Source organism: Hemicordylus capensis, chromosome 5 (assembly GCF_027244095.1).
Source record: "Hemicordylus capensis ecotype Gifberg chromosome 5, rHemCap1.1.pri, whole genome shotgun sequence".
NCBI lineage: Eukaryota > Metazoa > Chordata > Lepidosauria > Squamata > Cordylidae > Hemicordylus > Hemicordylus capensis.
The window spans coordinates 257,256,145-257,273,984 of NC_069661.1; the positions used below are offsets into that span (position 1 = coordinate 257,256,145).

Here is a 17,840-nt window from a genome sequence, read left to right on the forward strand (position 1 = left end):
TTTTTCACACAATGTATAATCCACTTGTGGAATTCTCTGCCACAAGATGTGGTGACAGCCAACAGCCTTGATGGCTTTAAGAGGGTTTTGGATAACTTCATGGAAGAAAGGCCTATCAATGGCTACTGGTCTAAGGGCTATAGGCCACTGCCAGCCTGAAAGGTAAGATGCCTCTGAGTACCAGTTGCAGGGGAGTAACAGCAAGAGAGAGAGCATGCCATCAACTTCTGCCTGCAGGTTTCCAGCTGCATCTGGTGGGCCACTGTGTGAAACAGGATGCTGGACTAGATGGTCCTTGGACCTGATCCAGCAGGGCTGTTCCTATGTTCTTATGTAAAGAGCAGGAGGCTGTTGGTTTGAATCCCTGCTGGTGTGTTTCCCAGAATATGGGAAACTCCTATATCAGGCAGCAGTGATATAGGAAGGTGGTGAAAGGCATCATCTCATACTGCACGGGAGAAGGCAATGGTAAACCACTCCTGCATTCTACCAAGAAAACCACATGGCTCTGTGGTCACCAAGCGTCAACACTGACTCAACGGCACTATTTTTCCTTTCCTTTTACTGTAATATTTGGAGGGGGCATTCTCCACAAGGAAAATCTCCACTAGGGCATTTTCCAGATTATACGCTGCAATGTACTCGCACTGTATCTGCTAAGTGCCCCTCTATATTGCCTGTGTTTCCACATCAGTGCCACTGCATTGTCAGCAGGGTGCTGTTAATATTTCCCATCAATTGTAATGATGTGTTTTTGCCCTACAACGTTGTAAATGCACTGCAGTAAAGTAGCTGTATTTTTCCATTGTAGGGAGCCTTGCCCCGCATTTTTTGCATTGTAGTGTGTTGCGGTATGGACAGTTCTTTGCCTCTCCGCACCCGTGCTTGCTTCCTCTGCCTCCTCGTCGTGGGGAGAGAAACAGGCAGGGGAAAATCTCGGCTTTCCCCTCCTTTCCTCCCCACAGATCCCGAACCACACATGTCATTCCTCCTCTACTTGCTTCCAATGTAACTTGAACTTGTCAACAAGAAGGGGAGGGGAGAGCAGCTGAGCAGATTTCTTAATCCAATCTTTTCTCGTGCACTTTTTACTAAAGAGGAACCCCATTAAACTAAATCATTTACTTCTGTGCAATCTCACTTGCTTACTACTAGGCAAAAGGCAGGGAGAGAGAACCATCACTTACTTAAAAGGAAGCCCATTGAACTGAATAATGATTCATTTACTTCTGTGTAATCCCACAGCGCTCACTGGAGGAGCCCTCCCCTCCCCCTCCTATTTATTTATTTCCCTGGAGGTGCGCCAGTTCCTGTCTTTCCCCCTTCCTGGCTCGCCACAGGATTCCCTTTCACCCCTACCCCCTCTAAGCAGTTCTCTTGTTTTGTCACTCCAAAGGATCTTCTTACGTGCCGTCTTTTTCTTTTTAATCTCCGCCCTGCCGGTTATTGCTTGCACAAAACTGGATTGATGCAAGACAAAAGTTAGATTTTTGTTTTGGAATGGCGCTTTCCCGTGCTGGCAGATTTGCACAAAGAAGCCGAGAAGTTACAAAATTTTTTTATGTCACCCCCTCCTCCTGCTCCATTGGCTCAAATGGAGCAGGAGGAGGGGCAGATAAATGCGTTTCACGGAGAACATGGACAGTCCTGCCTTGAAAACAGGTTGCAATGGATGGAAAATATGAACGGCCACCAGCCTACAATGAAGCATTGAACAATGCTTTACTCTTGGCTTTAAATCGTTGCACGATTCCGGCACACTTTGCAACACTTGACCCGTTGCAAATCTCGTAGTCTGGAAAATGCCCATCCTTGATCATGCCCATCTTACTTCTGCCAGTTTGAAGATGTATCAGCGTTTCGGTCAGGACAAGGATCTGCAAGTGCATCTGGTGTGACTGTTCCTTAGAATGCTTTGATAGGCTGTTCACTTGAAACAGAGAAAACACAGGCACAGCTGAATTTTTAGTCCAACAATAACGAATCAGCTCAACCATCAGTATATCCCTGTGGACTTGTACCACCTCCAAAGAGGCAACATGGGCCATTGCAGACCATTGCAGACTATGGCTACGTTAGCACATAATGTGAAACCAAAGGTTGCCGAAATCATGGTTGTGAGCACTGAAAGAGATTCCCCTCAGGGGATGAAGCCCACTCTGGGAAGAGCAGAAGGTTTCAAGTTCCCTCCCTGGCATCTCCAAGATAGGGCTGAGAGAGATTCCTGCCTGCAACCTTGGAGAAGCCGCTGCCAGTCTGTGAAGAAAATAGGTACATTGGTCCTCACCGTGAAGGTGTCTTCTGGCTGGTGTAGAAGAGGTCATCCAAGCTTGGGATTACTTCCCCCCACATGCTCCAAAAGTGAGGAAGTAGTCATACTTGAAGATCTTTAACCCAGTGCATGTGGGCGGATCTCCTCAGTGCTTAAAACAGCTCAAGCTACAGAATGAAAACCACAGAACATAGCAATAGCAATAGCAATAGCACTTACATTTATATACCGGTCTATAGCCGGAGCTCTCTAAGCGGTTTACAATGATTTAGCATATTGCCCCCAACATTTCTGGGTACTCATTTTACTGACCTCGGAAGGATGGAAGGCTGAGTCAACCTTGAGCCCCTGGTCAGGATCGAACTTGTAACCTTCTGGTTACAGGGCGGCAGTTTTACCACTGCGCCACCAGGGGCTCATAGAACATAACAGAGAAAATACAACAAAATACAAACAATAATGCAGAGAAAGAAAGAAAAACTGTCCCTCTACAACCAGATCATCAGCTCCAGCCTAACACAACCTGGGCGGGCCTTGGGTGACCTCTTCTACACCAGCCAGAAGACACCTTCACGGTGAGTACCAATGTACCTTTCTTGGCTGGTGTAGGAGGTCACCCAAGCTTGGGACATACCACAGTACCAACCATGGGAGGGAAAATACCCAATCTGGAACTACTGACCCGGAAGGACCCGTTGCAGGACCCTCCGACCAAATGCCGCTCTGGCAGCTTCATGTTCATCCAACTTGTAATGCCTTGAAAATGTAAAAGGTGACGACCAAGTAGATGCCTTGCAAATATCTTCAAGGGACGCCGGTGAAGATAACGCAGTGGAAGTGGCTGCAGATGTAGTTGAGTGTGCCGTAATCCGACCAGGCACCGGAGGTTTCTGGGCTTCATACAACACCGTAATGCATGAACGGACCCATCGTGCGATAATAGCTGTAGAGACCTTGCATCCCATCTTAGAAGCCTTAAAGGCCACGAAAAGAGCATATGACTTACAAAAAGCCTGCGTCCTGTCAATATATATCTTCAACACCCGCCTGACATCCAGACGGTGCCACTCCTTCTCTGCAGGGTGACGAGCACCTGGACAAAAAGAAGGTAAGTAAATGTCTGCCTCACGATGAAACTGAGACTTTACCTTAGGGATAAATGAAGGATCCAGGATAAGTCTCACAGAGACCTTAGAGAAAATACACAAATTACTCTTAACTGTCAGAGCCTGCAATTCAGAAACTCTCCTGGCTGATGTTACAGCTACTAAAAAGGCCACCTTCCAGGACAAAAACTGCAATGACACAGATCAAAGTGGTTCAAATGGTGGAAACTGCAGACCCAGCAAAACAATATGCAAATCCCATGACAGAAAACGATGGCAGACTGGTGGAGACAACAAAGCTGCCCCCCTCAAGAACTTGTATAGAAGAGGGTGCCGTGCCTGAAATGAACGTTGATGAGGGGAAAACATCTGGATCAAGCACGCCGCCTGGCGTTTAAGCGTGTTGGGTTTCAGACCAAGCGCAAGGCCATCCTGAAGAAAATCCAGTAATTCCCTCAACCTGCACTTGTCCGGCTGCAGGGAGCGCTTTGCTGTCCAACGCAGAAAACTACGCCAAGTTGATTGGCAAATCTTGTTGGTTGAACACTTTCTAGATGCAAGGATGGTAAATCGGACCTTGACACAGCAGACCTGGATGGTCTGGCAGTCTGAATGGATGACCTACGGCCAAGTTGATGATCTCGGAAAACCAAGGCCCTTTGGGCCAAAAAGGCGCAATCAATATCAGGGATGCCTGTGACCCTCGCAGCTTCCTGAGGCAACAGGAGAGCAGCAGCACTGGAGGAAAAGCATGCAGCAGACATGGAGGCCATGGCACTGATAGCGCCCAACGTCGGAAAACGTGAGTAAAACCTCTGAAACTTGGCGTTCTGAGGATATGCGAACCAGTCTATCTGGAGACACCCCAGCAGCTCTGTGAGCCACCAAAATACTTGAGGGTGCAGGCCCCATTCTGCTGGCTGGATCTCCTGCCGACTTAGCCAATCTGCCCGAGCATTGGAAATTCCGTTCACGTGATGGCCCAGAATGGATATTAAGTTGTTCTCCGCCCAATCCAACAACTCCACAGACTGAAGGAAAGGAGATCTTGACCTTGTCCCCCCTTGCCTGTTTATGTGTGCCTTGGTTGAGATGTTGTCTCTACACACTAAGATGTTCCTTCCCTATGCCAAGGGCGTGAAGGCTTTTAGGGCCAGAAAGGCAGCCTGCAGCTCGAGCCAGCTTATGCTATGGAGCAACTCCTCCACCGACCAAAGCCCCTGGGCAGAACTGTTCCAACAGTGAGCCCCCCAGCCTGATAGGCTGGCGTCCATTGTGACCATCACTCTCTCAGGTTCTATGAACAGCTTGCCCTTGTCTAGGTTCCCCGGGCCGTCCAACGAATCGACTCGCAAAGAGACACCGAGAGAGGAATGTTCTTGTCGCGCTTGAGAGCAATCCTGTGCTGTTAAGAGAGGAGAGCCCACTGTAACTGGCGTAGATGAAAACTCGCCCAAGGCACTGAGTCCATAGCCGCCACCATAAGACCCAACAACCTTGCTAGATTGAGAAGGCTGGCCCACGGTCTCGAAGCAATCACACAAGCCAGTGACGATAAGACTTCCATCCGATCCTGTGGCAGAAACAGTTTGCATACTGAGGTGTCCATTACCATGCCCAAATGATGAAGGCTCTGTGTGGGCATCAGGTGACTCTTGCCCACGTTTATCAAAAATCCATGGGCACATAACACAGACATTGTTCTGGACAGAGCCAACCAAACTGCCCCTTCCGAAGTCGCACAGATGAGCAAGTTGTCAAGGTAACAATACAGGTGGACCCCCTCAGTGCGTAGAGTGGCCACTAGCGGACTAGAACCTTTGTAAAAACTCGGGGGGCTGATGAAAGCCTTAAAGGAAGGGCTCTGTACTGATAATGCCTCCCCATGTAGCAGAAGCGGAGTATATGTCGACTGAGTGGATGAATGGGGATGTGCAAATAGGCCTCCTGGAGATCTATTGAAGCCATGTAGTCCCCCACCTGCAATGCCTCTGAGGTGGTACAAAGGGTTTCCATCCTGAACCTCCTCTTTATCACAAAGTAGTTGACTGGGCGTAGGTTGAGAACTGCCCTGGCCGATCCATCCTTTTTGGGCACCGTAAAAATCACAGAATAGATGCCCTTGCTTCTCTGAAGAGGTGGGACCTCCTCTATGGCCCCTATAGCCACCAGATGCTGAATGGCCATGGACAACCCTTGTGCTTTTCTGGTTTCCTGGATCTTGGGATAAGGAGGAATCTGTTTCCTGGGGGGCTGGCCAGCTCCACTTTGTACCCGTGTAGGATAATGGAAAGAACCCACCTGTCATTGAGGGATTCTTTCCAAAAGGCGGGCCCCCACTTTGCCTGAGTGGAAGTCAGGACTTCTGCTTGGGGCCCTGCTGCTGGTTTCCAAAAGACTGACGGTTCTGCTGATTGAACCCTTGCCTGCCTTGGCCTCTGGATCTGTTCCACTGTGATCGAAAAGGCCTAAAAGCCTCCCTCTGAAAAAACTGAGGTCTAAACGCCCTGAAGGTTTGTGTCGGTCTACGATTAAAACTCTTGTCCTCCTTCCTAGGGGCTGATGGCAGAGCCCTGTGCTTGTCCTTAGTTTCAATGAGGACCTCTTTCAGGGCCTCATCCCCAATTAGCTTCCCCCCAGCATAGGGAACAGCAGCTAAATTAGCCCTAGACGTATTATCAACTTTCCAATATTTCAGCCATATGTTGCGTCTTGCCAGGACACCTGCACTGACCGCACGTGCCGAGAATCGAACACTGTCCAGAGTAGCAAGACCGATGCTCTAGACACCAAGGATGCAGTGGTGTCAGCTCTGATGGTCATTGCTGAAGCCTTGTGGGCCCTGCGCAGTGCAGATTCTGCTTTTCTGTCTCCTGGCTCCTTAAAAGAGGAGTCCCCATCCTTGGGTACCACTACGCTACTAAGTAGGGTCCCGAAGGGAGCATCCGTAAGTGGCACCTTCAGCAAGTCCAGAGTCTCCTCCTCAAAGTTGTACAATTTGATAACCAATGCCAACGTACGTCTGGGAGTCGCAATAGCCGCCCATTCCTCCTTGATGGTATTAGTAAAGCCCTCATGCATCACTGATTTAATCTGCGGTACCTTAGCCTTAGGCAGCACCAAGGAGTCCTTGGACTCAGGAGAGACCTGTTCCTCTGTAACTGGCTTCAGATCAAGCGCAGCAATAGGCTGGTTAATTAGTGGCTGAAAATCCTCCATAAGAGAGAGCCTCTGACTGTGTAAGTTTGCAGCAGAGTCCTCAATAATCTCCCCCTCTTCCGATGAGGAGGGCCCCTTGTCTGGGTTGCCCAGCAATGTCTCCGACCCACTGCCCCCGGGTCGCAATAAATCTGGGGAGTCCTCTCCTGACTCGTCTGAAGACCTCCCCCTACCCCTGGGCACAGAGTCCTGGCGTATAGCCACCCTGGGCTGCTTAGCGGGCACCGCCTCCTCCTGAGAGTCTGAGGACAACACATGGATCACAGCCTGCCTTGCAATGCCTTGCAGGTTTCTGCGCTTTAAGTGCCGCTGCCAGTGAGACTTGAACGGCCTCCTGAATCCAGCCCTTTACAGTGGCAGCATCGGGGGGAACCCCCACATTCCCCGTAAGAGTAGGCCCTAAGGGAGGGCCCACATAGGGGGCATCTGCGACACCTCCTCACCCCTCTGAGCAAGTCCCAATCTCACTGAGAGGAGATGTTCATGGCCTTCTGGGTGCTCCTACGCCCCATCCACGGGCCCAGCACCGCCTGCCTCATCATCCCGCACATCCTCCCCGTCTGATTCCGACGGGCTCTGGGGCGGCCACTCCTGCTGACGTTCCTTTCGGCGCAGCCCCAGCACTTCCTGAGGCAGTCCTCCTCCTGCACACCCAACTGCTGGGGAAAGGAGTTGGGGGGGGGGAGGGCGAGGCCAAATCTCGTGGGCTTACCTTGCCCGCACTGCCGGGCGAAAGCTCTCCCACCAACGGGGCCTTCTTGTCGGGACGCCTCCACTTCTTGTGCCGCCACTTGTGTCCTGCTACGGTGGATTGCTGGTGGCATGAATTGCGCCCAGTCTCCTCACCGGTATCTGGCGACAGAGAGGACCACTGTGGCCTATTGGTGCCAGCAAGGTCCTCTGATACATCCGCCATTTTCCTTACAGGATTTGCGCAGTCCCGGGTTTTTGGCGGGAACAGGCGCCGACGGGCGGATCTCTCCCTAACGGCCAGGAGTCCGAAGGTCTTCTTAGCGGACATCGGCCAAAGGGTTGGCAAGAGGTGAGGAGAGGTAACGAATAACAGAATGGACAGTAGGAAGAACAGATATGAAATAATATTTTTTTAATTGTAATTTTTTCTTTTTCTTTTTTCTTTAGTAACTAGAGAAAACTAATAGTAGTAGAATACCAGGTGAAGAATAGATTGGAAATAGTCAAAAACAATAGGAATATAAGCAGAAGAAAAGAAGAGGCCTAGTTAACTAGGCCAAAGCCAGCGAGCTGTAATGCGAGCCTTCTGGAGCAAAGGCAGGAAGTAGAACTGAGGAGATCCGCCCACATGCACTGGGTTAAGGATCTTCAAGTATGACTACTTCCTGCCTTTTGGAGCATGTGGGGGGATGTAATCCCAAGCTTGGGTGACCTCCTACACCAGCCGAGAAAGACCACTGGCCTGACTCAGTATATGGCAGTTTCCTATGTTCCTATGTCCAGTGTTCGAGACAGTTTGGAGGTGGGAAGGGAGTTTCTTTAAGGTACAGGAAGGGTGCTCTTACCTCTCCCGCCACATTTCCCCTGCTGGCTCTCTCCCCAAAATTGCTGGTATGGGGCTGCAGCATACCTCCTTGCAGCCCCAGTCAGCATCAAACTGGTAGTGCCATGAGAGAGTGTGCCATGAGAGGTCCAGTCTACTGGAGAGGACATTAGGCAGCTCACCAAACGTCAGTCTCTGCTGGACTGCGTGCTCATGAGTTGAGCTATCAAAAAAGCCCCCCCCCCCCGCGTTGGCCCCCAATTCTCTCTGGTTAATGATAGAACTTTTGCATTATGATCCCCCTCCTCTCCAGGGAAGCCTTTCATGCACCCAAAGGAGATTTTACCATTCCATGTCTCCGAGAGTAGCCAGGTGGGCAGACTGGGGAAATACTGGGATCAGAGATAGTTATTTATTTATTTGATTGATTGGTTGGTTGATATACCGCTCTTCCCCCCCCCACAAAAAGGCTCCGGGCAGTGAGCCGGTTCGTGCACATCCCTACTAGTCCCCTGGCGACAAGCTGCCACGGGGTCAGGAGTGTGGTTTGGTCTGCATGGACTTTACTCTCATTCAAATTTCCTGGGTTTGGTGTGCATATCTGCCACAGTGGGGACTGGGGTCACTGTTCCAAGCAAAAATAAAGGACATGTTCAAATGGGCAGGTGGCTTGACAGCAGGCTCTCAACTGATTCTTGGCAGCAGTCGCCAAGCCAGGGAGAGGAGTTGCCAGGGTACCCATCCTCACGGCTTATTTGTTTATTTAATAAATGTGTGTACCGCCCACTACAGAAGTCTCTAGGCAGTTCACAGCATAAAACAAACCAAGAATTTAACAGATGAGAATATCCATAAAAAGACTTGCTTGTATCAAGCAACCAGGCTGGGCGGCATCCACCATCCAGCCCATATGCAAATCTCTAGAGCCTGACACTCTCCTGAGTGGGAGAAGGGATGTCATCACACATTATTAGCGATTCTGCCCGACACCCCTGTCCCCACAGACGGTTCTTCTCATGAGATGTGAAGGGGTATCTCTATGACCTTCCACTCCATGAGTGAACAGTCCACTCAGGAGCAGCATCCATCCTCATCACATGGGAGGAATTCACTAGAGGCAATAGTGAATCCTCTGACCCTGCTGCCCAGCCCTTTTCACGAGCAAGCCCAGGGACTACATGCATTCCCCAAGGGTGAGGGGCTGGGTTCCCCTTCCCCAACACCACTGTGCAGGAAATAGACCTGAGCGATTCAAGAATTCCTGGTTAGGGCTGCCCTTCAAACCCAACACCTGGTATTGCTGCCCTGCCATCTGTTCCTGTCCCAGCGATCTAAGGGGGTTGCCCTGTTTATGTTGCCACCACGACTGCATGTGCTTGTGGACGTACATCTTGATTGCTTCATTTTCGGAGAGCTAGGCACAGTGCCCGTCTTGCCATCCCATCCCCTTTCTCTCCTGATTGCCAGGAGGGGGGAACGAGGGACAGAGTGGGAAGAGGGCATGCCCCCGTGTGACTTTCCCGTTGGACAGGCTTGGAAGCTTGAGATGGGATGTGGCAGCATCCCTGTTGTTAGGCAACTGCTAGATTAGAGCGGAGACAAGGGGGTGGGGCAAGTGCTTGGAGAGCCAGCCAGCCAGAAGTGCCGAAGGCATGGAGCGGTCTGGGCCGGCCTCTATCATTACAGAGAGGTTCCAGAAATGGCATGAAACCGCGGTTATGGAGGCATCCACATTCGGACTTAATGCTGCTGCCGTTGCGGTGGTAGAACTCACCACAAACTGAAGGTTCAAATTGGAGTTTGGGGAGGCAAACTGTAGGTCGCTTTTGCTGCAAAACCGCGGTTTCACACATTCATACGTTCACAAATTCAAACCTCTGAGGATAAGCTACACTCTTGAGCAAATTTTCACTCCTAAGAAATGCAGCAAAAATGCAAATGTAAATTTACCATACTCTTCAAATAGATCAAGCTTGTTTCTACTGAATCAGGTAATTGGTCCAGCTAGCTCAGTCCTCTACACTGACTGGCAGCATTTCACCAGAGACTCAGACAGAGACCGTCCCAGCCACAGATTGACCCTGGACCTTATACATATAAAGCAGGTGCTCTGCCACTGAGCTATAGTCCCCTTGACTGTAGGCAACTTGAGACATGCAGAAAATCATTTTTAATTTGTACTAATGGAGTAGTAATTTGTTCTTTCTAATGTGTACTAATGCAAGCTGGCTGGAAGACATTGTCACTGAAGGAAAGAGGATATGATCTAGGTCAGTATGAAGCTAGTAGTATTTAATATTTATCCAAGTATACTTTGACTATATAGGACCATTCAGGTAGTGGCAGTGATATCTTGGTCTGCCTGATTATCTCTGAGGATTTGTGACAGGACCAAGTTAGATGGGAGCTGAATAACAACACTGATGTCTCTATTCACATTTTTAAGAAGAGCAGCCATTAGAACCCACAGGTGGAGGGTTAACCCTTTCCCCTGACACTGTGGCCCCAATGCAAACCACCTTTCAATGAAAACCACCTAAGTTGCTATTGGGCAGCTTCTCTTCTGGGGCAATAGCAGCTTCATGGGAGTGGGGCAATTTTAACCAAGATGGCATTATTGAGCAGAAGTGTTAACCACTCCCCGCTCTCTCCATGGTCCAGATCCAGAATGAGATTTTCCCCACTGTTGAAATATATGTGGCATGATGCATATCATGTCATCTTTAGTATGATCTCAAAAACAGGCCTGAAAAGGGGAAAACCCTGATGGTGTGTTCTGCAGGCTACTGAAGGCGTTAACAGAGGCAGAGTCCAGATTGGAAAAAGCACTGTATTTACCCAAATCAAAAATGACTCTGAATTTAAGATAATCCCCTTAAAAGGTAGAGTATAAATACATGTTATACTTGCATTTACTTGAAAGGAACAGGACTCTGAATTTAAGACAACCTCCTGATTCCTAATATCAAAAAACTAGGGGAGGGGGCACACCTAGTATTGGGTTCACGTAAATACAGTAATCGTTTTACTGTGTTCTGTGCTGGTCAGACCTCACTTGCAATACTGTGTCCAGTTCTGGGCACGGTATTTTGAGAAGGAGATTGATAAACTGGAAGAGGTTTAGAGGAGGGCAATTAAGTTGGTGAGGTATCTTAAAATCACATCCTATCAGGAACAGTTTATGGAGGAGCTGGGGATGTTTAGCCTGGAGAAGAAAACACAAAGAGGAAATATGAAAACCATCAGATATCAAGACTAGAGCCATTGGATTAAAATTATGAGGAAATAGATCTGACACCAGGAAGGGTCTCCTGACCATAAGAGCTGTTAACAGCAGAACAATCAGTCTCACCCAGAGGCCATGTCTCCCTTGCTGGACTAAAATTAATGGGCAGAAATTACAAGGAAACAGATCCTGCTCTCCCAGTCTTGGGTAAACATATCCAGCTCTTTTAACCATTCATCATAGGATCTGGTTTCTAGACTCCCCACAAAGCAAAAGAAATTATTTCCACTCTAGGTTAGACTACTTCTAGGACCACAATGAGGGTGGTTAAAGAACAGGGAATGAGTAGATCAGATGTCTCCATCAATCTCCTTAAGACCTCCCGAGGGACCCCACAACCCTGAAGAACAGAGATTCAGTGGCAAGGCAGCAGGAATACGGCCTTTTCCAGCCCTTCTTTACCTTTGTGACCTATGAGGATCACCATTGTCAACATAATTGTACAGAGGAGCAGGAGGGAGATGGCAGCAACATGCCAATTGGTGGTAACTGCAGATTCATCTGAAAGAAGGGAAGGAGACAGATGTGAGGGGAGCAATCTTTCGGTTCTAATGTCCTAGGGTTTCAGGGCTATCTCTGAAGTTAATTCAGCAGCTTAAAGCTAATAGTGAACACATCCATGCATCTTAAGGAATCCTAGCTGTTTCCACTCCATGCTTCCAGAGCGAAATGGCACAGACCTCTGGAGTTCTGATTCTTGGTTGTCCATCTGCCCTCCATTCTAACTCTTGAGGCCCCAATTCACTTCCAGAGCTACAAACCTAAACATAAGAAGAGCCCAGCTGGATTAGACCAAAATGTCTCTCTAGTTTAATATCTTGTTTCCAAAGGTAGCCAGGCGGATGCCTATGGAAGCTCACATGCATAACGTGAAGGACTGCCATCCCCCAACTGGATGCAGATTGTTCTTATTGGCATTCAGAGACACACTGCCTCTGATTATGGAGGCTTCCATTAGCCATGACAGCTACATGTAACAGACAGTGTTACATTGATTTGTTTAACCACATTTAAAAACCATATGGTACATCTTATGGCAATACATGTGTAGTTTGAAGAAATACTTTTGGGGGGCCTGTTCTGAATAAATTACCCAGGAGTACAGAATTTTTTTAAGGAAAAACACTCCTTAATCCAGGAGTACAGAATTTTTCAGAAATGTACCTAATTTCACATGAATTTCTGACACTGCCATATATTATCAAGCCATTGGTCTATCCAGCCCAGGTCTGTGATTGGCAGCTCTTCGCTGACATCTCTCTGACTAAGCTTCTTCTCCAGTCCTGCTCCATCACCCTTTTAAATTGAGGTACAAAGGACTGAACCTTGGAACGCTTGAACAGCTGTCACTAAACTATGCTATGGCCTCTTCTATGAATGGTAGTTAGTTGCCAGGAAAAATTCCTGTTCCACAGGAGAGACCTCTCTACTTCCATCAAGTAGATGGACAGGCACAGACATGAACTCCTCTGTATTCCAAATCCCTCCAAAGTTGGTCTACTTTGTAAAGTGCTACTGGCTGACATGGTGTATAATGCTAATAGGAGTGTTTTATGGCACCACTGCTGTGCCTCAGGGGTATACTCGTGAGTCGAATGGGCCGTAACCCAAAATTTGGCTTTTAAAAAGCCAAATCTGGCAACAGAGCTGTGGACACAGAAGAAGGGGCACCATTGGCTGGAAGACATTTGCTACGCAATCAGCATTGCTGTAGCTTTCCCCATTTCCTCCAATGGGAGAAATGACAATTCGATGTGGAAAAAGAGGCCTGCATATTTCGTATCTATCACGTGCAGGAAAAAGCAGCTTGCATACTTCTAATCAAAAATCCACCTCTGTCAAGTATATTATGTTCAGCTCACAAGTCTGCAATATTCAGCTGTTTCACAGTTTAGCATGGTCAGCAGTGTAGGTTTTTCCAAGATCTCCTGTAGTGATGGAAAAGGAGGAACTGAAAATTACTCATCATGTTATTTCCAGACATTATGGGAACGAGGAAGAATGGTGATGTTTACCAGACAACATCAGGAAATAATGTGCTAGGCTGGTGTCTTTAAGATTACACCTTAAGTGGCGTAGTGGGGAAATGCTTGACTAACAAGCATAAGGTTGCTGGGTCAAATCCCCACTGATATGTTTCCCAGACTATGGGAAATACCTATATCAGGCAGCAGTGATATAGGAAAATGTTGAAAGGCATCATCTCATAATTAGCGGGAGGAGGCAATAGTAAACCTCTCCTGTAACCCTAACCCTAACCGGGTGAAAATAGCTGGGACTTCCCACTGTTTCACTGACAAGTGAAAACTGATTAGGGGAAATGGAAGCATAACATTTAATTTATAGCCTGAGGTCTTTGATTCCTGGCATAAAGGAAGGGACTTATGGGAAAAGGATATTTGGAGTCTGTGAGCAAACGGGTGAAAACAATGGTCACGCCAGCATAAAAAACAAAACTTTATCATTGGCAAAGACTAAATATATTTAACTGACAGTTCAAAATTCAGAGATGGGTGGTGGTTTCCAAGCTGTAACCATAAAGCAATAAGCAAATTCAGACCTTCCCCTGAAGAACGAGCTATAAAGTTCTGGGCTACAGTGTTTAGGAGTCATCATCAGATTCACATTGGATCTGCAGTTCATGATTTGACCACCCAATACTAATATTGCTTTTCTGTGATGCTGGACTCAGATCTGCAGACTCCCTGGAGTGATGAGATATCTATCTAATAAACCCTAAATTTGTATCCTTTGAGTTTGTGCTTCATTTTCTAAGCACTGGCCAATCCGCTGAACAAGAACCTACAGTATAGCTAAGGTCTGGCCAGGCAAGGCTATTAAACAAGACATTGGTTAATCTATTGGTTAATCAATACATTAGTAATCAATAAATCCTACAGCTGGTAGCACAACTGGTGCGCTTCCCAGAGGCACTGATGCTTCTGGGTCCATAGCAGCAATACCTTTCTGTCACTATTAACACTGTATATCATGTCAGCCATTGAAAGCACTCAGAGCACTTCGAAAAAGTGCTGTATACAAGAACTGCTCAATCCCTCCAAAGAGACAAACCAAGAACTAGGGGCAGATTATTTTTTTAAAAACATTTATATGCGGCTTTTCCTCCAAGGAGCCCAGAGCAGTGTACTACATACTTGAGTTTCTCCTCAATTTGCCACCATGCCACAACTTACAACAGCAGCAACTTACTTTAGACCCAATTTCACCTCCAGAACTGAGTGCTGGGACCCAGACATACTGGCTTCATCTTGAATTGAGCCTAGAAGTCCAGGGTAATTGGTTCCAAACCTTACAAACTCAAATTACATCTCTCTCAGCCAACGGCGTTCTAACACTAATAGTAAAACTGGGCATTTATTTACCACTTTTGAGTGTTAAAATGCTTTCATGTATATCCCCTTGTTATAATCCTGAAAAAACCCACCGTGCAACCTAGGCTACTAGGACGGAGCTGTGGCAGGCAAGTTGTAGCTTGCCAAGGTCACCCTTGGACAGAAGACAGACAAAGCAGGGAATTCCCAATTTGCAGCTCAGTCTCATAGGCACAACGCTGCACCAGTTAAGTTGGTCAGAACTGTAAATCATTTCATAGGCAATGCGAATGGCAAAGAAAGATAAATATTACGTCCAGGTCTTGGTTCTGAATTCCTTCCCTGTACTCCCTCAACAACCTTAGTTGCTTCCTTCCCTACAGCTGAGAACAGATCCTAGAAACCCTTGTTCTTGCTGATTTGCTAGATCGGGGCTGAACTACAACTCCCATCATCCCCAGCCACCGTGGCCTACAGCCAGGGATGATAGGAGTTGTAGTCCAGCATCTGCAGCTGGGCTGAAATTGTGCAGCCCTGTGCTAGATAATCCCCCCCGCCACTGCACACCTCCCCCCAAATAATGTGTTTATTTATTAAATAAGTAAATAAATATGATAGATAGATAGATAGATAGATAGATAGATAGATAGATAGATAGAGAAAGCAAGCAAGCAAGCAAGCAAGCAAGCAAGCAAGCAAGAAAGCGCTAGAATTGAATCCACCGATCCCAGCCAGGAGGACCCCTGCCACCGCCATTCTTCAAGCACTTACTGATACTGGGGGGGAAAGATGATTTCAGAGAAGTGTCCTGCCGCTTCAAGGGGGGCCGTCCCGAGCGGCTTTTGCTAGTCTCCTGCCACTTCAAGGTGGGCCGCTCTGGGCTTTTGATGCTCTCCGGTTGCTTCAAGGAGAGGTGCTCTGCGAGATGGTGGCTGGCCTGGGGACGGGTCTGATTGGAGCGACCACTGAGGAACGAGGTGGTCTTCTCGGGGAGGATGGTGAAAGGCTCAGGGTTGACCTTGCTGTCCTTGTGCATCCTACCTGGCCCCCAGGCCAACCTCTCCAGGAGGTGGCGGCACCGATGCCCACACCACACTCTTCTTTAGCCCAACCCCCCCCCAGCCTCAGAGCACCCCAAATCTGCAGACCCCCGGGTTCCAAGGCGACGCACGAGGCCTTGAGGAAGCAGCCAGTGGGGGGGGGAGGCCCCTCCAATGCCTTGTTTTAGGGCTCACGGCAGTGGGAAGGGAGGGAGGGTCCCTGGGTCCCCTCCAAGAAGAGACAGGGTGCCTTTGGGGAAGGGGAGGGGGCTCTGGCTGTGCCAGGACCCCGCCTGGGTTCTCCAGAACTGGGGGAGCTCTGGGGAAATGGCCAAGGGGGAGTCCAGCAAGCTCAGTCTGGGACAGGAAGGAAGGAAGAAGGGATGTCTTCTGCAGAGGAGGGCGGAGGCTTTTGAGAGGCTTCCTGCTCCCTGGCAGGGGGTAGAGCAGCAGGCTCAGGCTTGGAAGCCTGAGCTGGGCTGCATGGTGGGAGTTGAAGTCCCCGCTCCCTCACATTTAGGCCTAGCCTCCTACTAGATGACTACATGTCCCACAATGCACCCCTGCCACAGCCCCCATTCTCACAGGAAGTGAGATCACTGCTCCCTCCGAGCCAAGAGGCCTTTCCTCTGCAGAACAGCACTTCCTCTAACAGGGGCTGACTACAACTCCCATAATCCTCCAGCTGGGGATTCTGGGAGTCGTAGTCAACAACATCTGGGGATCCCTGTTAGAGGGGACACTGTGCCACAGACTACATTTCCTGGGTCTTTTTCGAAGCCTTTTTGTAAGAGTGAACACAAAAGGACAGAGTTCTCTGGCAGCTTAAGACTGGAGGACTTGGAGGCGGGGTGGGGTGGGGACAGAATGATCTTTCGTGGGGGGAGTGTTTGCTGTGACGCACCCCACACCTGGAATAGTAACAGAGCTGCCCAGAGCAGATAGTGAGGAATTCCAGGACTTAATTCCTGCACTGTCATGTGATTCTTAAAAACAAACAAAAAACACCACCATTTGCTACCATTCTTCACGTATGAATTCATGGCGGCTTCCCACCTTATTATTATTTTAAATGCAGTAGAACACAATAGCCTCTAAAAGCATAAAAGTGCAGGGGGCAAAACAGACAATGATGACAATAGAGCACTGAGAGAAAGAAACACAGAAATAGGGGAAGGCCAGATGAATTAAGAAAGTCTCCAGCTTTTGTTTAAAATTGAAGGCCAGGGCAGGGTGTGAGCTTCCCAGAGGTCAAGGGTGTTTCATGGGGTCAGGGCCACCATACAGAGATGGGACCTTCATAATCTCTTCACCTAATGCTCTTCAGTGGGGGAAACAATGTCAGATTTTGCTGTTAGTATCCTTGCCTGAAGATTTCTGGTAGGTGTGGGTCAGGATATATTGAATTATAGAAGCTCATGGGACTGTAGAATAGTTCATTTTTAAGGCACCACATATCCGCATTGACCTTTTTGCTGAGACAGGCAACTGCTTTTGAATCTTTCTCAGATCTGTTTTGGTGTGTGTGTGTTTTCCCCTAAGGACGCCAAGATGGCTCCCCTAACACAATCTGGAGAAAGCTCTGGGCATCTGCTCAGAGACAGTGGGGCTATTCTTACGATCACAAAAGTCGGGAAATCCTAGCCCGATTTTTGTGATCGTAAGAATCACCGGGCTTGCAGCCGAGCCCGGTAGTTCTGGAGCGGCTAACCCGCTCCTGTAGCCTGCCCCTTAGCCCAGGTTTGCGGAGCAAGCGCTCCGCAAACCTGGGCTAACTGCTTGTGAGTAGCTGCGGCACGGCGCCGCGCCGAGTAGACCCCCGGCTTAAAAGCAGCCTCCCGGCTTGGGGGTCTTCCCAGTATGCTCGCGCAGGGCATACTGGGGCTTCCGGGGGCCACGCAGCCCCCGAGCTCCCCAGCCCCCGCCGGCTCCATCTCGGAGCTGGCCATTGTGTGGGCGGCCGATCCGGCCGCCCAGGGCTCCCTGCTCGCTCGTGAGCGGGGACAGTGGGCTTGGCCCACTCTTCCTGCTCACCTGTTCAAACCGGGTCTCCCTGATCGTGAGACCCG

At 48.8% G+C, this 17,840-nt stretch overlaps 1 protein-coding gene across 3 annotated transcripts in view; it reads right to left on the reverse strand.

Annotated features, from left to right (window-relative positions):
• Positions 1 to 17,840, reverse strand: part of LOC128327644 (early activation antigen CD69-like) — a 29,980-nt gene that overhangs the window by 8,740 nt on the left and 3,400 nt on the right. Inside the window, exons 1-3 of one of the 3 annotated variants that reach the window (XM_053256689.1) lie at positions 15,503 to 16,370; positions 11,802 to 11,900; positions 1,832 to 1,930 (exon numbers count right to left, since the gene is read on the reverse strand). In XM_053256689.1, coding sequence (XP_053112664.1) covers positions 1,832 to 1,930; positions 11,802 to 11,900; positions 15,503 to 15,767 — 463 coding nt within the window. In that variant the 5' untranslated portion in view covers positions 15,768 to 16,370. Of the gene's footprint in view, positions 1 to 1,831; positions 1,931 to 11,801; positions 11,901 to 15,502; positions 16,372 to 17,840 lie in introns of those variants that run through there. The other 2 variants (XM_053256691.1, XM_053256690.1) reach the window with 2 other exon arrangements.